The sequence below is a fragment of the Misgurnus anguillicaudatus genome, chromosome 2, assembly GCF_027580225.2.
Source record: "Misgurnus anguillicaudatus chromosome 2, ASM2758022v2, whole genome shotgun sequence".
In the NCBI taxonomy this organism is placed as follows: Eukaryota; Metazoa; Chordata; class Actinopteri; order Cypriniformes; family Cobitidae; genus Misgurnus; species Misgurnus anguillicaudatus.
In genome coordinates, this window is record NC_073338.2 from 13,218,960 (window position 1) to 13,240,330 (window position 21,371).

General features: G+C 36.6%; 3 protein-coding genes and 1 long non-coding RNA gene across 5 annotated transcripts in view; 2 read left to right on the plus strand and 2 right to left on the minus strand.

Annotated features, from left to right (window-relative positions):
* scn12aa (sodium channel, voltage gated, type XII, alpha a) overlaps positions 1-2,701 on the minus strand; it is a 40,914-nt gene extending 38,213 nt beyond the window's left edge. The window contains exons 1-2 of the mRNA XM_055201442.2: positions 2,595-2,701; positions 1,032-1,160 (exon numbers count right to left, since the gene is read on the minus strand). Coding sequence (XP_055057417.2) covers positions 1,032-1,160; positions 2,595-2,665 — 200 coding nt within the window. The 5' untranslated portion in view covers positions 2,666-2,701. The remainder of the gene's footprint in view (positions 1-1,031; positions 1,161-2,594) is intronic.
* Positions 733-11,366, plus strand: LOC129441767 (uncharacterized). Its single transcript, XR_008643668.2, has 5 exons — positions 733-940; positions 2,095-2,163; positions 4,384-4,499; positions 9,438-9,669; positions 10,154-11,366. It is a non-coding gene; the product is annotated as an uncharacterized lncRNA (long non-coding RNA).
* LOC141368765 (sodium channel protein type 2 subunit alpha-like) lies at positions 6,712-15,112 on the minus strand. 2 transcript variants are annotated; one of them, XM_073872880.1, is made up of 3 exons: positions 14,626-15,112; positions 9,422-9,728; positions 6,721-6,888 (listed from the first exon to the last, which is right to left on the minus strand). In XM_073872880.1, the coding sequence occupies exons 2-3, from the start codon at positions 9,686-9,688 to the stop codon at positions 6,751-6,753; spliced, it is 405 nt and encodes a 134-aa protein (XP_073728981.1). In that variant the 5' UTR covers positions 9,689-9,728; positions 14,626-15,112; the 3' UTR covers positions 6,721-6,750. The 2 variants fall into 2 exon arrangements, with proteins under 2 accessions (XP_073728982.1, XP_073728981.1); XM_073872881.1 differs by lacking the exon at positions 14,626-15,112 and having other exon boundaries at positions 6,712-6,888; positions 9,422-9,714.
* A 1,442-nt stretch (positions 15,113-16,554) lies between these two features.
* yju2 (YJU2 splicing factor homolog) lies at positions 16,555-21,178 on the plus strand. Its single transcript, XM_055201443.2, has 8 exons — positions 16,555-16,728; positions 17,055-17,155; positions 17,393-17,537; positions 17,704-17,838; positions 17,994-18,175; positions 18,301-18,445; positions 18,708-18,867; positions 20,723-21,178. Exons 1-8 carry the CDS (start codon positions 16,705-16,707, stop codon positions 20,851-20,853), a joined length of 1,023 nt encoding a protein of 340 aa, XP_055057418.2. The 5' UTR covers positions 16,555-16,704; the 3' UTR covers positions 20,854-21,178.
* Positions 21,179-21,371: the final 193 nt, after the last annotated feature.

Below are 21,371 nucleotides of genomic sequence, written 5' to 3' on the forward strand. Positions count from 1 at the left end.
AAACCGAAATAATCCAATCAGCTGAGCCTTGTGAGCTTTGATCATTTTGTTGAATTAATAACAGAGATGCTGTTTTGGTGGCAGTAGTGTCTGCTTACAGAAAATAATGTGAGCTGTCTCTATGTATAATAGTTAATGATAAAACATCATAGTACTGCAGTAGCAAAATAACAATGAAGTAAGTAAAATATACAAACATATTGAAATATACACTACTCTGCAGTCGAAAGCCTAATAGATGCTTCCCCAAAAAAGGAAATGGCAATATAGATTTCCAAACATTGCTATTAACTGGAACAATCACATGAGATTTTTATATAAACATGATAAAAACACAGATCTGATCTCAATGTCATCGTGTCATTCTTTGATCACATAAAGATAAATATTAACAATTTTAATAAAATGTAGACATTCAAGATGCTTGAAACAACCAGAAAACTTCCTACATATACTGATTTCATTTATATAATAAAAATAATCAAATCATGGCATCACTTAACAGCATTTTTCACAAGGGCCAAAGTCATCCTTCCTACTGACACTAAAGCAAAGCCATTCATAGTGCTCTATAAAACTTTCTAAACCATTTAAATATTGAAATGTTTGGATGCATGAGAAAGAGACCCTCAAAACAGCTTGAAAAAACAAACTTCAGAAAGTTATGCATTTAATAGTCTATCTCTCTCTCTCTCTCTCTCTCTCTTGTTAATCTGAGCCCCTGATTTGGTTCAACAATAATGCTGAAAATTTAGGTCACCTGACAAATCTGTTTCTGGTTACCTGCATCCCTTAATTTCACTTTATTTTCTCTTCTTTTCCTGTGCAACTCTTGGGTTTTATTGAGCTGACTTACAGCAACACACTCCACTTTTGATAAGTGCAAATAAGCAAATATTGTTTTGTGTTTTACAGAGGAAAAACTTGGAACAACATAAGGGTGAGTAAAGGATGACATATTTTTTGTGCCAAATGGTCCTTAATCTTTCTGTTAGCAGGATAATCTAGCGAGACTAAAAGTCCATACTTACGCCATGACAATGACAGTGAAATCCAGCCAGTTCCAGGGGTCTCGGAGGAATGTGAAGGACTCTAGACAGAAACCTCTGGCCAAGATCTTAATGACAGACTCAAAGGTGTAAATGCCGGTGAATGTATACCTGAATAAATACAAGACAAAACATGGCTGAGCTATAAATGCCGTGTACATTTGTTAGTAGGCATGTAAGACCATGCCATGAATTAGGGCTGCATAACAACTAATCACAACTAATCATTTGCAAAATAAAAGTTTTACATCATATATATGTGTGTGTTGTGTATAATAATTCTCTATGTATAAATACACACAAGTGCATGTATAATCTTAAGTTAAAAAATGTGTATATATTAAGTATTCATATTTATATATAATATAAATTATATATAAAAATGTATGTAAATATTTCTTAAATATATACATGCATGTGTGTGTATTTATATATACATATACAGAATTATTATACACAACACACACATATATGACGTTTCTTATGCAAACGATTATTGCGATTAGTTGTTATGCAGCCCTACCATGAATGAACCAGCATACTGGAAACATATTTGAAAAGAAAGGATTTGTACATAATCTAGCTAGATTCATGCATTTCCCCCAATGACTTATTTCTTGTTAAAAGGTATGCACTGTACAACATGCTGCATGCTTATATTCAGTTTCCTTATGTTCAAATCCATGCATGAATTTCTCTTTAAAATGAGCAAAGGTCATCATTAAATATTAATAAAGATAAAATATTGTATAGGTGCACTATGCAGTGTAATTTAACTCTTTTAAGCATAACAGTAACCCAGCAAGCAATAGCCGTCATTTCACGGTCTAGGTTAACTATAGACCCAATAAAAGTAGTCTGGCTATGAGTAACCCACTTCTGGACAAAATAACTTTTTAATGTCATTTGCAAAGTCAACAGTGATCACAAGGTTTTTGCATTCATATTAAATTTTCAGTGACAGCCCCCTTTTCGAACGCCTATAAGACGTCTCTTTCAAAATTGCTTGCTGAGGAAGTGACATCATGGGTATGTTTAATTGCAGATGCTGTGGCAGAATGAGAACAGGTTTACAGAGACTCTTACCAATGCAGCTATCAGGACCCTAACAAAGGTGAAAAGCATTTTGAAGCATTATAAAGCACAAACTGTGTTTTTATGATGGATACATTACAGTGCATTCATGTCATTTTATTTTGTTTACCTCCAAAGTACACTGTCAGAAAAGGACTGTACCCTTTTAAAAGGTCCCACCATTTAGTTATAGATATGTACCGTTGAGGTACCAATATGTACCTAATATGCACCCTTTAGGTACCAAGATGTACTTTTTGAAAGAGTACAGACCCAGTGACCACTTTTGTACCTTTTTTGAGAGTATACAGAAGGAACACATGCACACAATAGACTATCAGCACTTTATAATATCTTTAAACAGAGAGGTCAGCATTATGCAATCACAATAGCAGTGGTAACATAAATTATATTTGACTTTAAGTGTTAAACAGTGTAAAGTATTGTTATAAGAATAAAGGAGTCACTTACTCTAGGTATTTGGTCCACTGTGGAGGATCTGACATCGCCATGAAGCAGCAGTTTGTCAAAATTGTGCACATGATAAACAAGCTGAACAAAGTAAACAGGTTAAGGAAAATATCGGCATTCACTGTTGAACTGAATTCAATATTTCACTGAATGTATCTTAAATATTAAAGCATCTGGAAGCAGTAATATTGTATACATCAGTGTAAAAGAGAGCTTTGCGGTGTAAAAGAGAACATGTGACCACAAAACTTTTTTTATTGACATTTATACATAATCTGAAAGTTAAATAAATAAGCTTCATTGATGTATGGTTTGTTAGGATAGGACAACTATTTGAAAATCTGGAATCTGAAAAGCGTGCAAAAAAAAAATTATTGAGAAAACTGCGTTTGAAGTTGTCCAAATGAAGACATTAGCAACTGCATTCACTTACAAAAATAAAGTTGTGATATTTCCTGTAGGAAATGTGTAAAATATCTTCATGATTTTAACATAATATCCTAATGATTTTTGGCATAAAAGAAAAATCTATCATTTTGACCCATAGAGTTTATTAGTGGCTATTGCTACAAATCTAACTGTGCTACTTAAAGAGGTCATAGCGTGACAATTTGACTTTTTCTATGTTTAAGTGCTATAATTGGGTCCCCAGTGCTTCCATCAAGCTAGAAAATGTAAAAGAAGATCAACTCAGCAACTTTGTTTGGGTAAGCCATTTTTTTTGGAAGCATCTAAGAAATTGGGTCATTCAGATTTTGTGAGGTAGGTAGCAAGGCGAATTACAATAATACCACCCCTTAATCTGCAATATCCAACCACAGCACTGCCTTTTAGTGCAGAGAGAAAAAGATAGAGAAAAAATAATTGACAGCACAATTGAGTTTCAATTTCAACCATCATTGCAATCAGTGTTTGCATTTTATTGGCTCATTTGCATTTTAAAGGACACACCCCTAATTGGCACATTTTTGCTCACATCTACAAAGTGGCATTTTTTTCTTGCTATAATAAATGATCTGTGGGGTATTTTGAGCTAAAACTTCACATAAGCACTCTGGGGACACCAAAGATTTATTTTACATCTTAAAAAAAATCTCATAATATTACCCCTTTAAGACTTATGGCTGAATTAAGACTTATGGTTTTGTGGTCCAGGGTCAGATATAAGGATTTTACCCTATTGATAGTCAAGCAGCTGTTCCTTTGCCCTGTTTTCTGTATTATGTATTTGAGCCATAACATGGGTGGGGATTTTCTGAGCCTTTGGTATTTGGGGATAATACACGTGACTGCCCTATCTGAACTGCCAATAATACACGCACTGTATATAGCCAGAGACGAAGCTTGATTTGACTTGTATACGCAACAATATATTTCAAATTATGAAGGGGAAATTTTACAAGTAATTTGTGTTAAAAATATACTTTAATAAAACACAAATGTTTAAAATCTTACTAACTTAATATTAGGTTATGCACTTTCTGATAGTAGCAAGAATAGTTTACATCATTAATCACATAAATACATCTGGTTTTATGTCATTCATAAATATGCATGTTACTTCTGGTCTACAAAATGGTCAAGATATGTACCTTTGTAAAGCATTATGACCGTACATGCAGTGACAATGTGATTGTATAGATCTTACTTTTAACATCTCTATGCATTTCTTGCTACATTGTAAAGTTATAATTGTGCAGAAACAGCCGACAGCCTGTTAGGTGTGACTGTGCAAAACACATCTGTGCTGTCACATGACACCAAATCACTTTGCTCTTATTTCATTTAGGGAATTAGAAGAGGAATATCAAGGGATTTGGCTGGCATTGCAATGCCAGGGAAGAACATCACAAAGCTGTTTCAGAAATGAGATCCAATAGAATTGCATTCGGATAAGAGGAAATGGTAAATATTTGAGATTTTTCACATAGTGTGGGCAGCTGAATAACATTTGTGCATTGATAATATAACTTGTGTGCCAAAATCAATATTTTGTTAAAGTGGTGCTTTCCCAAAGCAATTGCATTTGGGATTGGTGGTGGTTAGACGGTTACTACTGGGTTACTACTATACTGTCAAAAAAAAATGGCCCATGCTGTGCATTACACGTTAAATGACGTTTCATCAGATGCATGTGCGTTGTCGCGGTTACGCATCTGGACACATAAGAAACTTAACTTCCGGTCTCTGTTTGTTTAATGGTTTGGCTAATGGCTAAAGTGAACTCTGGAACAAATACCTTCTCGAAAATAACAGGCGATCATGGATCAACGGAACACTATGTGAAGGGATGTTTATACTTTGTATACATTAATTTTACACAATAACCAGTGATGGGAGTAACGCGTTACTTTGTTACTGTAATTCCACTACTTTTAGCAGTAACGAGCATGTAACAAAGTATTTTTTTAAATAATTTTTTTTTAAATCAAGTAACGCAATTACAATTACTGAAATTTAAATGAGTTCGTTACTCGCGTTACTCTATTTTCAGACAAACACATTTTCAGATATTTTAGAAAATGTTTAAGATCTTTCAATTAATCAAATGTGAAGTTATGGGGTCCACGACCTTCAAGTCCAAAAAATGTGCGTCCATCCTTCACAAGGGGAATCCAAACGGCTCCAGGATGATGGATAGGGGTCTTCTGAGGGGGGTCCGCGCGGTGTTGTTGTAGAAATATCCATATTTAAAACTTTATAAACCAAAATAACTAGCTTCCGGTAGTGCCGCCATCTTAGACTCCTCTGTATTCAGGAGAGAGTATTAGCGTAGTGTACTCACTTTTCTTAGTGACGTATGTAGGGTGGCAATTCGTGCCAGTTCCGCCGGACACGTCCCGAATATGTTTTCGGGTTCGTTCTCCGGAAGTCGCGTTGCTTGACCGCATACGTCATCACATTGCAGTTAAAATACATAAAAAAATTAAGATTAATTTCTTTTAAGACACACAATCATTGTAGTTTCATTCTTACCTTGAAATGTAACGGTTGCTTTTCTGAAATTAAACCCGAAATATTAAACCTTCATGACGTATGCGGTCAACCAACATGACTTCCGGAAAATGAACCCAAAAACATGAGCGGGACGTGTCCGGCGGAACTAGCATGAATGGCCACCCTAGACGTATGACAAATTCAGGGGGGCGGGGGCACAGAGCAGCAACAAAGTAACCCCGTACGCTGCGTAAAGCTCTGATCTTGAATGCGGACGCGACTAGGATGGCGGCATTACCGGATGCGAGTTGTTTTGGTTTGTAAAGTTTTAAATGTGGATATTTCTACAATGAAACTGTGCGGATTACCCTCAGAAGGACTTTGTTTATCATCGTGGAGCCGTTTGGATTTACTTTGTGAAGGATGGATGCACACTTTTTGGACTTAAAGGTCGTGGACCCCATAACTTCACATTTGGTTAACTGAAAGATCTAAAACATTTTCTAAAATAACTGAAAATGTCATCGTCTGAAAAATGATGAACATATGCATCTCGGATGGCTTCGGGGTGAGTAAATCATGGGTTTAATATCATTTTTGGCCCAACTATCCCTTTAAACGAAAGCTGTTTGTTTATGTTGTTAATGTTAAAACCATCTATATGTTCAATTTAGCTTCAGATATGTATACATTTGGTACAAATATGTACCTCTAAGGTACTTTTAATATAAACTCTAGGTGCAAAGATGTACTTTTTTAGTATTGCTCCAGTGACTATTTTTAACCATTTTTTCCTGACAGTGTAGGTCTCGGTGTCTGTGATGTCTCTCCTTGAATATACCTCATTTTTATCATACATTAGACAAAAATCTGGCATCATCAGAAGTCTGATCACTTAAAAAGTAACAGCGTACCTCTTTTTAACAAACTAAAATTTAAGATATCATTGCACAAATTGTGTAGTTACAGTATACATCAAACTTTAATAATTAAGCCCTGTTAAATCCTTCAGCTGTCTCAAGGGGGTCCTGCGCGTCCTGTGTGCGACCCCCTTTAGTTGTTTGCCAATAGGCATTGCTAGCTACCCCAGGAAAATTATTCTTTGTGTGCTTTATTATTTGAAAACTATATTTATATGATTATAAAATATCTAAATGTCTACACAGCTGTGCACAACAAATCACTCTGTAAAGCTCTCACAGATACACATATGTTCTTATTAGGTTGTGAAAGGATATGAATGCACTAAAATTCGTATGGAGATTCTTCGAATGCAGTGAAAAGGACTAAAGATGTAGAGTGCAGATGTGGGACTAAAGCGAAAGATGACTTTTCCTTTGTTTAATACTATAAATGTCTGCAAAAGAGAAAACACAGTTAATGTATAGATAGATGCACAGTCATTAGCTGCGTTTCCATTAACTCTTTCCCCACCAAGAAAAAAAAGTTTCCCTGCCAACTACAAATTTTTACGGCAATCCATACATCCGCTATTGTCCACTAGGTGGCGCTCTTACCCAACTTATAAAACACTGAAGCATCCACTAATCCAAAAACAGCAAAAACTCTGTGTATGTTTTAATCATTGTTCTGAATCTGATCTTTAACAAAAGTTTTTTTTACAAAAATTCAATTATTTCAGCTTTTTGCTCAAAATTTGGTATTTTTGAAGAAACCTACACATATTTGAGAAGTTATAAAAGAAAACAAATCAAGGTACGATTCTATTCTTTCATTTTATATATTGTTTGTTTATATATTTAAAGAAAAACATTTCCTGAAAGGCATTAAACTTTTGTGAAAATCATAAAAAAAATGCTGCCACTGGCTGGTAACTTTTTTTTTAAATGCTGGCGAAAGAGTTTAAGATTTGCGCCAAACTTTTGCGAAATGACTGCATTTCCATTAACAGATGTTATGTGACTACAATTTTGTTGTCTAGCGATAATCATTGAAATACCATGACGAGGTGTGTTCGACATCGTACAGTGTAGACAGACATTTGGATGACATCAAAGTACCCGCGACTCAAAAACATACAGAGCAGTCGACTCCTGAATCGCTCTTGGGGTATGATGTTATGCGCTTGCCGGTTCTTGTGACGCCACATGAAGTCAAAAACACCTCTACTATCTTGTCCTCCAATCAAACATACCAAACCGCTGCATTTTTAAAAAATGATCATGTGACTTTTACGCAGGGCAGGCGACCTGTAAATGTGATATATTCCTTTATCAAATTGCCTTAAAACCACCTCACCCGAGCGTATTTTGCAATATATTGGAGTTTATGCGAAGTTGCCGCTGCATTTTCAATTCGCTATTTTAATTCGTGCAATTTGAAGGGTAATGGAAACTCAACCACTTCTCCAGCTATTTAATTTCATATGTTTATTTAAAACAGATAAGAATTATAATAATAATTTAAGAATTATGTATTATTATTGTAAAAAATATTTAAGATAATTATAGTATATATTGTCACGGTTAATCCGTGTCATGTCTTGTCTCTGTTCCGATTGTTATCACCTGGACATTCATTGATTAATTACCTGCCTCATCACACCTGTTTGTCATTTAGTCTGTGTGTGTATATATACCTCTGTCTTCTGTTTGCTCACTGCTGGATCATTGTCATTGATACCCTGTCTGTTCCTGTGTTAAAGTTCCTGTGTTCATGTTCCTGTGTTCCTGCCCTCGTGTTTTTATTATTAAATGTTATTTATTTTGAACCTTGCATTTGCGTCCTGTCTCTCCAACCCTGTCGTGACAGAATGATCCAGCCTAACTGGACGCAGCAGGTTCACGGAGGGCGGCTCCCCCAGGAGTTTAGTCGAGGGGGAGTAGTGACATCGGGGTTCTTTCCCCATCTGCCCCGATGTTTCTTGGGGACCACCGTGAGCGATCGCTCGCTCCTGCGGGCCTGCGGGAGGAGGATCGGCCCAGGCGGTCCCCCAACGGTTGAGTCGTCGTCGACGGTCCCTCGGAGGACCACCATCCTGCTCGCAGGGGGATCCGGAACGGACCACGCCCGATCATTTCCCCGGGGTGGCTACCGAGGGTCTCCGGTTCCGCGAGGGGATGGGAGATGATTTCCGGGGGCATCTGATCGTCAACGATTCCCAGGAGGGGGGTAATTCGTCTGCCTCGGTTCTCGGAGCGATCGCTCCGGTTCTCCTGGCGCAGTCCGGCCAACCGTCCTGTTGGTCTCATCCCGGCGGCTGCCGGCTTCGCCAGGGTCCCCAAGCCCTCCACCCCTCCCTTGGACTCTCGCTACCAGACTTTGTTTTTCTTGTGTTTTATGTGAGTGTCTGGTAGCCACTCGTAGAGGGGAGGGTAATGTCACGGTTAATCCGTGTCATGTCTTGTCTCTGTTCCGATTGTTATCACCTGGACATTCATTGATTAATTACCTGCCTCATCACACCTGTTTGTCATTTAGTCTGTGTGTGTATATATACCTCTGTCTTCTGTTTGCTCACTGCTGGATCATTGTCATTGATACCCTGTCTGTTCCTGTGTTAATGTTCCTGTGTTCCTGCCTTCACCATGTCTGCCCTCGTGTTTTTATTATTAAATGTTATTTATTTTGAACCTTGCGTTTGCGTCCTGTCCTTACAACTCTTCAGTGTCGTGACATATATAGCCTTTATGCACACAAAAAACATACCATGTTTCCCAACAGATAAGTCAACTAAACACAGAAACTGTGCATGCATTTCACCATTTTCATTTTGAATATTCATTATTTAATATACACTAGATACAGTGTTTCCCAATCCTGGTCCTCAAGCACCCACTCCAAGAATGTTTTAGATGTCTCCTTATTTTAGGATTGGGAAACCCTGCACTAGAATTTCATAACTCATAATCAGTTGTAAACTGACTCACCCTCTGATTTTTGAAGTAGAAAGGGTCGATATCTTCCAGCGGGACTCCGACCAGTCCTGTAGGAATGTCACCGAAGATACGAGGGAGCACCTTCCCCGCCTCCAGGTCGGCCCGGGGCTTGGGCTCCTCCGTGTTTCCAGGGTCCTCCTGGTAATCTTTGGCATTCTTCGCCTGTTCTTCGCTGATCCTCTGCTCGATGGCCGCCAGAGACTCGCGAGTGAACGGTCGCAAGCCGTCAGGACCCGCTGGTAGGAGCATGGTCGCCATCTTTTCATCCTGATCGTCCTCTACTAGAAGTTACTTCAAGCTGGATAGAGAAAATTTTTAAAATTAATATGGGTATATGTCTGTGAAATCCAGGCTGAAGTATAACAATCTAATTATGAGATTAGGAGCATCAAATTTTATTTCAATCATTGATTTTACATTGACTTCGATCTTTGTCATGATCTTATTAAAGATATAAAATGGTAAAATGTAACATTCCTCTAACGTTCAGACAACACAGAAACGTTCTTAGAACTTAAAGAAAACTGGACACTTTTTACATTGGCAGAGCATTTTTGGGAACCTTGGGAACTTTCAGGGAACGTTCTTAGAACTTTTTTCCACTAGCTGGGTTATATTTTCAGTGAAAAACAACTTGAAGTTCAAACCGAGCATCTGATTGGGGAAGTATTATATATGACCTGAGTATTATTGCTGACAATATCTATCCTTTTATGACCACAGTGTACCCATCTTTTGATAGCTACTTCCAGAATAATCATGCACCATGTGAATTCATCTCAACTGCGTGATGCTATCATGTCACTACAGACCAAAATCTCTAAGGACGGTTTCCAACACCTTGTTGAATCTATGCCATGAAGAATTAAGGCAGTTCTGAAGGCAAGAGGGGGTTTAACTTCTGTACAACCAGCACCTAATAAAGCAGTTGTTGCTAGTACTAAAAAAGTGACTTGTGAGATCTTGAGATTTTGTACATTTATAGATAACAACCCTTGGCTTTCCATTGAACTACTAGCGACTTCATTGACTACAGTCCCATATTGTATAAGAAGCGACTAATGTGAATAAAAGCTTATCCAGTACTTGACCTTCTCAACCTCTTGCTACATCCCTCAAACTAAATCAGACATCAGAGTCACATGGCGTCAGACGTTATGTTAGCCAAAATGATGACTCATGAATAATATCCACCTCCAGTTAAGGCTCAGGACCTTGAGTGAGCTTGTCTCCAGATTAGTTTTAAGAAGGAAGGGTCCTATTCCTTTCGCAGACATGTTTTCAACTCTTCTCTGCAGAACGGAGCCAGAAACTATTATGTAACTGACAGCGTCAAAGTGGCTTACAGCTGTAGAGAATAACTCAGCTGTCTCGCTTCAGACAAACATTAAGAAGCAGAGTTTCTTATAAATGTTCCTGACCTCAGCGGGTGGATCGTTGTATTAAAATCTCTGAACTGAATATAAATAAGCAACCTGAATTCCCATGCTGGTTAATGATGGTTAGGTGCTTGTAATACAAAATTTTTCATTTGTTCATTATTTTTTGCTTTTTTGGATAAAAATGTCTGCCAGATTGCATTTGTTCTCATTGAAAATAACAGACCTATGATTCTGTAATACTGAATCTTTTACAGCCATAACAAGGACCATTCGAATCCTAAAAAGACAAATGTGGACATAGACTGGTATGTCCTGCGTACGTGTGTGCATGCGTATGTGTGTGTGTACCTGGTAATTATCACGTTGTGGGAACCAGATGTCCAGTAAAGGACATTTTGAAGTCCCCATGAGGAGCAAGCTTATAAATCAAACAGAATGATGTTTATTGAAAATCTGAAGTAGGAGAAAGGGAATCGAATATACTGTTTGTACAGTTTAAAAACCATTACATCTATGTAATGTCCCCATAAAACATGGAAACCAGTTTGCCTGCGTGCGTGCGCGTGTGTAGTCCTATAGACAGTTTTATCGGTCAGAACTTTACTTTCAGTTTCAATTTGTTTGATGGTCTGACTAGTTGCTAAACTGAACTCTTGAACAAATGCCTTGTCGAAAATAAGAAATGTTTTGGTTTTCTAGGTAATCTGACTTTGTTGTTATTTATTCTTAGCGGAGTTTACCGGAAGTTACGTGTTGACCACGGAAGCCGCTTGTTTATGCTGTTACTGCTACAACCATTTATAGTATTGTAAAACAAAACATGTACATTCAATTAAAGTGGACCCAAAGTTACCCAAAGAGATTTACAGTGTAATAAATGCTATACATTTGTTTCTTCCATGCTAACAGTTACTAATAAGAACACAATTGTTGAAGATAACCCAATTAGCAAGTAAAATGAACTGTATCCCTACTCCTAATATATTGGACATATGCCATTGCAAGGCACATACAATCTTAAAGACCCAGATCATCCACTTTATCAGTATTTTATACCCCTTTTGTCTAGACAATGGAACAGACTGCCCATGTGCAGGAAAGCCAGCTAAATACATTATCTGTCTGTCTTTCTGTCTGTCTGTCTGTCTGTCTGTCTGTCTGTCTGTATATACCTGTCAGTCTGTATTTTTGTCTGTTTATCTGTATCTATAACTATCTGCCTGTCTCTTTGCCAGTCTGTCTGTCTTCTTTTAGGTCCATGTCCATAAATATTGGGACATTTTGTGTTATTTTAGCTGTTTTTTAAATAATTGTCTATGTCTCTCTGTTTACCTGTCTATCTACCTGTTTATCTGTATGTCTATCGTCTGTATGTATAACTGTCTGTCTGTCTGTCTGTCTATTTGTCTGTCTGCCTGTTTTGTCTGTCTCTCTGTCTACCTATCTGACAATCTGTCTACCTGTCTATTTATCCGTCTATCTGTATGTATAACTGTCTGACTGTCTGTCTATCTGTCAGTCGGTCTGTCTTCTGTCTACCTGTCTATCTAACAGTTAGATAGACAGACAGACAGACAGACAGACAGACAGACAGACAGACAGTTATACATACAGATAGATGGATAAATAGACAGGTAAACAGATTGTCAGATGGATCAACAGGTAGAGAGAGAGACAGACAAAACAGGTTCTAACTGTCTATCTGTATGTATACCTGTCTGTCTGTCTGTCTATTTGTCTGGTTGTCTGTATCTCTGTCTGTCTGTCTATCTACTTGTCTCTCTGTCTACCTGTCTGTCTGTCTGTCTGCCTGCCTGCCTATCTATCTATCTGTCTGTCTGTCTGTCTGTCTGTCTGTCTGTCTGTCTACCGTCTGTCTGTCCATCTATTTGTCTGGTTGTCTGTATCTCTGTCTGTCTGTCTATCTACTTGTCTCTCTGTCTACCTGTCTGTCTGTCTGTCTGTCTGCCTATCTATCTATCTGTCTGTCTGTCTGTCTGTCTGTCTGTATAACTGTTGGTCTGTCTGTCTCTTTGTCTGTCTGTCTGCCTGTCTGTTTATCCATCTATCTGCATGTATAAATGTCTGACTGTCTGTCTATTTGTATGTCTGTCTGTCTTCATTTATCAGTATATGTGCTCACTGGGAATCAATGCTCTACTAGATGGGCTAAAGAAAAGCTTTCGGAAATTACATCACCTGGTGTGAAAACCATTACTTCTAAAAGATGTGTAAAAGATTGGTCTAAATGACTGTCACATTCTCTTCAATGTAATGAATTTACCTTGGTCCGGATTTTGTTAATCATCTTAACAGTATATTCACACACATACACGCACGCATGCACACATGCACATTCTGGTTTCCATGTTTTGTTTTGCTTTCATAGACGTAATGCATTTTATACTGTACAAACTGTATATTCTATTCTCTTCCCCTAACCCAAACCCTAACCCCAACCATCACCGAAAACTTTCTGCTACTTCACACTTTCAAGAAACATCATTCTGTTTGATTTATAGGCATGTTTCCTCATGGGGACCTCAAAATGTCCCCACAAGGTCACAAAAATACTGGTACTCCTATTGTTTCTTTATCTTTGTCTCTCTCTCTCTCTTTCTCTCTCTCTCTCTCTCTCTCACACACACACACACACACACACACACACACACCCCCACACACATACTGCTCTGCGTGAGGTCTGTACTCCACACATCAAAATGTAATTTAATTTGGTATCCCGTAGTATACGTGAAAACTGACCCTCCCACTCACTCTAAAGTCTTACTGACTAGTAAATAATGTTCAAGCTATTTCATTTTCATATTTTCAAGGTATTCAAAGCATCATAATTTTTATATTAAAATGATGCACTCTTTTATCTAATATTTTATGTTCGAGTATGTTGTTTTATTGAGTATTCTAATCACAGCAATTTTTGATGAGAACAGCTCAAATGCATGTCAAATGAAAAGCTTTATATTATAGACTATTATACATTATTTAAAACCCTAACTCAGTGTTCAAACATACATTACCATAGAAATTGGACAACTTTATATGATTTCCCAAAGATATTAAAACCTTCTTTTCCAAGAAGAAATTATGCCTTAACAGATTAAAATGATTACATCTAAAAAATATTGATTTAATAATTGAAAATTATGAAAAGAATAAATGACTAAAAGAATTTCATAAAGAAAAGAAATTAATCTCTCTGCTCAGTCTACCTTCAGTGTCCCTGTTCTCTTGATGAAACCAGCAGATCTATTAGGGATCATTAAATAGGAGGGGTCATGGATACTGCTCAGCCATTTTGCATTGCCTGCAGGCCATCTGAATTGGCTAAATCTGAATTGGCTGCTAAACTCCAACCATCCAACAAGTGATGGAGACAAATGAGGATAAAGGGCAGATAAACAAATCTTTGTAGGTGCTATTTTCTGTCTTTAAAATAAAAGTTTTGAAAACAGGTATTTGATGAAAAGCTTTAAAAAGAAAGAACAACAACAGAGGTCATTTAAAAGTTATTTTTAAGAGCATTAAAGAAACCTAAATAAACTATAAAGGTCAGATCAAACATCCCATACATCCAAAAATATTTCTTTAAAAAAGACTATTATGAACATTTGATTCAAAAACAAACGCAGATTTATATAGTATATAGTTAATTATCCACCAGCAGCAACAAATAGAAAAAACATGAATACCTTTATCACTAATAACCAAGTGTAATTTTCTAATAAATAAATTGTAACTTATCTTTTTAGTTAACTTTACCCTGTTGAAATGCAATAAAAGTGTTTTCCTTACAGGTAAACTCCATTGACCGCAGCACTGCGTACGCGCATGTTCTGCTTATTGTGCTGATGTAAATCCAAAATCTCAAATCGATCCATGATGGGTAACCGCAATTCCTGAAGAAAATATTCCCTGTAGAGAACGTGAAGATTTTCAGATGACCACTGATGTTGTAGGTGAATTGTTTTGAATAAAAAACACGATGCCACGCATATACAGTCTTCTTAATTCCCACTCAACGCGCATTTTACGCACTCCAAATGTAAACTTTCCCCAGTATTCCCATTAAAAGAAATATCCAAATGTTGTGCGTGGCTTTCGTCGGAGTTTTGCGTGTTCTTTTTCCGCTTATTTGCGAGTTTCTTTAGCATATTTAGGGCACAGCATCAGTTTGAGCTCAGCCTCTCTGCGCGCCGCCAAACAACCTGCGCGCGTCCTTCAGCTGCGCGAGAGGATTACGCACATCATAACCAAACATTTGCGTCCACAAAATTGGTTTCGAAACGAGAAATATGGCCAATTTATTCGTTATGTGCTATTTCTAAACTTTGGACACAGTGTCACATCTTAAAAGTCAGAATTTGTTTCCAATCTGGCAAGCTGTCACAAAAGTTACAAACATATATGTAACAAAGTATCTTTTAGTCATTTCTTTAAGGTTGCACTAATCAGTATACCTTTTAGTAGATTTTTTGTCATATCAAAGTGCAAATGATCTCATTTGCAAACATATTGTTTCTCAAAGCGTTTGGTTTGCCCGAGATTAATTTAAGATTACATTAAATTTAAATCACACATTAAATTGCTTTAACGTAACACAGAAGTGCTTTTCTGTCCAGAAGTTGATTGGTTATACAAGTTCTCCCTCTACTGGACTTCTGTAGTTTTAAAACGTGTTTTGTCTGTACACCTATAAACACTATCACACTACATTACAGTTTTTCTTTGAGCATTTCTCAGATCAGAAAATATTTTTTCAAAACATCCACATCATCAAGTCAGTTGTGCACAACATAAAAGCAAATTCCCATTGTTGTGGACAAATGGCAAATGCTTTGGTACAATCATCAGATGATTATGTACAATTGCTGTTTGCTACATTTTTATTTGCTAATATTTTCATGAAAATACATTATACTGGTTTCTGTCTTACATCTTAAAAACATCTTAAAACATTAAGGAATTAGTTAATCGTTCAAGGCAATGTATATGCAAAATTGTTGACCTTTGTGTCATAATCTGTTACTGTAAGCATATTTTCCTTTTTTTTTCTTTTGTAAATGTGAACCGAATAGATAAATTGCTATCAAGTGAATCTTGAAATTTTGAGTTACAAATAATTTGTTATCACGTGTGTAATTTGTTTAAAGAAAAATAATATGAAAATGTTAATTCGTCCACAGTTTACATCAGAAAATAATTGTGTACACTTGGAAAATTGAGAACATTTTGACTGTCTTGTTCATAAACAATAACCCAATAACTTTTATTTTGATTGCACTGACGTAAAAATGTACCTTTGAGAGATGAACTAAGGATTTTGAACAAGTTACTGGCTTTTGCAGAACATCCATAATGTTGTGCAGTTTGTACGAATTGTTCTGAAAAATGCACGCATTATTTGAGAATTTTGCTAATTTTAAGATTGATTCGAGAAATGCTCCAAAGCGACTGAGGAAAAAATGTAACTTATTGTACTAAATTTTTATTTCAATAATTTTATAGGCTACTTATAATAATTTTGTATAGTTTTGTATAGTTAACACAGAACGCAGTTTCCCATTTTTATTTATATTCCGCGTATGTCGATTGTTTGATCTAACCCGAGAGGACATTTAAATTTAATCAAATATTGTACAAATATGCCGTCTAGCGTCCCTTTTGTTTTGGCCACTCCCGTAAGCAAGCACTATGATTATGTGTAATACCGAGTCTGCGCAGATGGTGGCAGCATTGTAACTTTGAGAGCACGAACAGGCGGAGGGAGGAACGTCGAAGAAGAAGTGTACAGCGGCGCTAGCCGTGTGCTAACAGACAGTCGAGCATTATTTTGTCGTTTAAACTTTTACTTGTAATTTATAAAGGAGAACCATGTCGGAAAGAAAAGTTTTGAACGTAAGTGTCCTTTATTTATTTATTTTTAAAATGCTTGTTGTATTGCGACTCTTGTAGGATTTGAATAACAATATCAAGTATAGCTATCAACATGCTAACGTTAATCAAGTTGCAACAACTTGTTCATTGCAGTTCAAAATCAGATAAATTCACTTTTCAAACATTTTGTAAATGATAAACGATGTGTGTGTACAATTTCCAGTGCGTTTTGAAATGCTAGTTGTGTAAATGCTTGCTAGGATAAACTTTGAGCTATTTTTTATTTACAAAGTTACACTGTGATATGAATGACACCAGTGACGTTTTACCTTGTTCTTGTAACGCAGAAATACTATCCACCAGATTTTGATCCGTCTAAAATCCCTAAACTTAAACTCCCCAAAGACCGACAGTATGTGGTCAGATTGATGGCACCATTTAATATGAGGTAAGAAAGCTGAAGCGTCATTATTTTACAAAAAAAACGTGGGTTTAAGTTGATCAGTATTGATAAGTTGCATTGTATTTATATAAATAGATTATATGTTTTATTATTTATAAGATCAGCAATGAACTTCTGAGAAAGTTATGGATGGGTGTAATAACAAACAATATTATTAGACTGTTACCCTGTTTGATAATCTACTGTACCAATGTTTATGATGGTAATGATTGTGTTTTTTAGGTGTAAAACCTGTGGAGAATACATATACAAAGGAAAGAAGTTCAATGCTCGTAAGGAGACCGTTCAGAATGAACTCTACATGGGGCTGCCCATTTTCCGTTTCTACATCAAATGCACTAGATGCTTGGCTGAGATCACCTTTAAGGTAAGTGAATAGTCTTTTTCAAACCTGCTGGTAAACGTGGGATGATGCTTTTCTTTCCTAAACTGTTTAATTTAGGTGATATTGATTGTAAATCTTGGTATAAATAAGACCAGTGTGCTTATATGTTTGTTTGATTATACTCTATATGACCTGATCTTTTTCACAGACAGACCCAGAGAACACAGACTACGCCATGGAGCACGGCGCAACACGTAATTTTCAAGCAGAGAAACTGCTCGAAGAGGAGGAGAAGAAGATCCAACAGGAGCGAGAGGAAGAAGAACTCAATAACCCGATGAAGGTGCGTTAGGATTGTATGTTTGACTTGATTTTGGATAACGATTTATCAGTTTAATGCTAAAAAGTGTACGTGTAGTGGTGTCAAAACATGGGATTTATTGGGTGTGCATGAATTAACAAACCCATATGGTCTAAATATGTCATATGGCATAATAGGTTCTGGAGAATCGAACTCGGGACTCAAAGATGGAGATGGAGGTGCTGGAGAACCTGCAGGAGCTGAAGGAGCTGAACCAGAGGCAGGCGCAGGTGGACTTTGAGGGAATGTTGAATGAGTATCGAGAGCTGGAGCAGAGGCAGAAAGAGAGAGAGAAAGAGGAAGATGAGCGAGAGACCAAGTATGAAACAAGAATCACATGACACGATTGTCTTCATTTGTGTGCGTGTGTGAAAAATGAGTGAATTCAAATGAATTCATTCTTTGATGTAATATATATATGCAATCGTGTTGTTGTTGTTTTAGAGAGATGTTGGAGAGAGCGCTGGTCAAACGGCTGAGAGACTCCGACTCTGAAGAAGAAAAAGAGGATGGACCACAACAAGGCAAAAAACACACAGCTGAAAACCCCACAGATATTCTCACCACAGACATAAACACAGGCCCACAGGTACATCTTAAATAAAAAACTAATAAAGATATGGTAATCAATGTGTAATTGCTTAAAAAGTTAAATTACATTATTGTCAATAGATATAATAGATAAGTCAATAAATAAAAGGTTATCTGTAATCTTAAAAGATCATTCATAAAACCAGAGCTGATGTATTGTAATACAACTATTAAAATTAGTTCTCAGTTTTTTATTTTAGTCTTCCTGTTCTCGCCATGATATCATCTCTCATCCATTGTCCTGTCTGTGGTGTTTAAAGAGCTCGTCCTCTGTGGCTGTGAAGAAACAAAAGGTAGAGAGCTGGGAGAGGAGCGTTGGTGGTCTGAAAGGACGGGCAGCGTTGGGATCACTGGTAGTCAGGAAAAAAACACCCACCACTTCATCTTCTGCACCGCAGCCGCCTTCTGACAAGCAAACAGGTTTTTGTTTCATTAAAACTACTGAATCAAATGAAAAAATATTAAAGAAGACATTTCACAAGACTTTTTGAAGATAAGATAATTTTTGAAGAGTTTTGTTTCAAAACGCAATAAATCCATTTTGACTAATTTCGGTAAAAACGTGTTTTCTATACCAAGGAAGTGACAAGATGAAAACCACTATTTTCTGTTACAAACTTTCACATAGCATCTTTGGGTTATAAAAACATAAAAAAATTAAATCCATATTTTTTTTCAAAGATTTATTATAAAAACTATTTTTTTTTCCAAAATGCTATAAATCTATTCAATCAATGTATAAATGTGCATTCATCTTTGCCATGTTATATTCATTTAGTTGACTAGTGGTATACACTGATTATAATAATAAACATTAATGGCATTAATAAAAACACTTACTTTGTCATATTAAGAACACTATCATTGCTGCTGTCATCATTAGTACGTCATCGCTGAACCCTTTTTACAGCGATCAGCTGTAAAATGTTTTGGTCCTGCTCGATTTTCGTTTGCTTCACGTAAAATAATGGAAAGTTTTTCATAAGATCCCCTGGGGTCAATGTGTTAGCATGACAGAAGCTGATGCTGTCGGGAGAACAAGCAACTGTCTCCCGAGTGCCTCTCGTGTAAATTATTAGATGTTGATGGCTTACGTTTCTTCCCAATCACAGCGCACCATCACAGGTTTATCAATGCCATCAAAGTATTGGGTTTGTGTTTGTTTGTTGATCACGAAATACAAGATGAGGAAAACTGAGATTACGTGTACTCAACACGCCTCCATTGTTGTTTACTGTACAATGCATGGAATGGTGCGCTGTGATTTGTTGAGCGGATTTATTGCATTCTGCAGAGGAGGACTGCTGTTTATCGCGGTTTGGGAAAAATGGAGAAAATATGACAGAATAACACGGCGGATATTGAATTTTGCGTAAAATTAAGAATTTACTTTTAAACCTGATACAATACTGATTTTGGAAGTAACTAATTTTTTAAAAAATGGCGTTTATCGCGTTTTGGAACCAAACTCTTCATATGTTAAAATTGCCACTTTGTAGGTGTAAGCAAAACTGTGCCGTTTTTGGATGTGTCGTTTTAAATACAAATGAGTTGATCTCTGCACTAAATGGCAGTGTCGTGGTTGAATAGTTCAGATTAAGGGGCGGTATTATCCCCTTCTGACATCACAAGGGGAGCCAGATTTCAATTAGCTATTTTTTGACATGCTTGCAGAGAATGGTGGTTTAACAAAACTAAGTTACTGGGTTGATCTTTTTTTCACATTTTCTAGGTTGATAGAAGCAGTGGGGACCCAATTATTGCACAGGGAAAAAGTCAGATTGTCCTCTTTAAGATTTGCAAACAAACCATATTTCTTTATGAAATCATCAAGATTTTCATTGTGATGTTGCTTTCCTGTGTTGTTGGCGCATTTGTGTGACCCAATCTGTGAAAGCCAGCTAAAGTAATTTTGTGATTTACTGTTTTCTACATAAAATCATCCTACATAATGTAATGAACATGTGAAAATATAATAATCTAATAATTATTTTATGAGAACTAATTGTTTTAGTTTGGATTTCACAGACATGGTCCCATTTTATTGCATTATAATAATAATAATGCAAGTGCAATACACAGATTTAAAAAATGTGTTTTAGCATAAATAAAAAAACCTTGGTTTCATTTAAGAATTAAAATATTGCTTCTAGTGTTGGAGTAAAATAAATACGAACATGCTCTTGACGGGTCTTATGTGATTCACTTGACAATGACCAACTATAGTTTCCATCATCTTTTCTAAACCTCTTCCCTTTTGAATATTCATGTGCAGGTGCTGCGAAACCCGCGTCCTCCACAGCAACAGCTGGTGCTTCCAACAGCCAGACGGTCACATCTACAAACGGTTCCTCTCTCAGTCTATTGGGGGCATACTCGGACAGCGATGAAAGCAATTCAGACTAGACTGAACACAATTCTCTGCGGCATCTTTAATGACAAGTCATTCAGACTGCAAAAATGTGCTTTTCATCAGCCCAAAGGAGATCTCCACGTGACCCAGAGCTTAACATGTTTAAAGATTTCATTTTATCAGTGATTATCATTTAATATGGAGCAGCAAAAGCTATGAGGAATTAAATTTATTTTGTTTTTAAAATATCTTGATGTCTCTCATGTATTGTATAACATGTTTCTAATACATTATGTACATATCATAAACTCTTGTCGAGCATCACAAAAGATGCTTTCACCTTTCCATCAAACAAATAAAATGTTTCATTTGTTTCAATTCCTGGTATAGACTCTTTACCTTGACTAATTATACTACATTTAGCATATTTTGATCAAATGCATTGTTTTAGTTTTTGTGTAACATGATGTTATTGCAAATTGACTGTTCTAGCTTGATCTCTAAAATCTGATAAAAATTTAATAAGTATCGCATTACGTATTTTTTGCGTGTGGTTAAACAGAAGCCCCAT

Bases quoted from the DNA above. Each gene is read 5' to 3' on its own strand.
- yju2 (XM_055201443.2), top strand. From the start codon at position 16,705: ATGTCGGAAAGAAAAGTTTTGAAC. The intron at 16,729-17,054 runs GTAAGTGTCCTT...CTTGTAACGCAG, and splicing joins CGGAAAGAAAAGTTTTGAAC to AAATACTATCCACCAGATTT. The intron at 18,176-18,300 runs GTATGAAACAAG...TTGTTGTTTTAG, and splicing joins GAAGATGAGCGAGAGACCAA to AGAGATGTTGGAGAGAGCGC.
- LOC141368765 (XM_073872881.1), bottom strand. From the start codon at position 9,688: ATGGCGACCATGCTCCTACCAGCGGGTCCTGACGGCTTGCGACCGTTC. The intron at 6,889-9,421 runs GTGAGTCAGTTT...TCTCTTTTGCAG, and splicing joins TCTACTTCAAAAATCAGAGG to ACATTTATAGTATTAAACAA.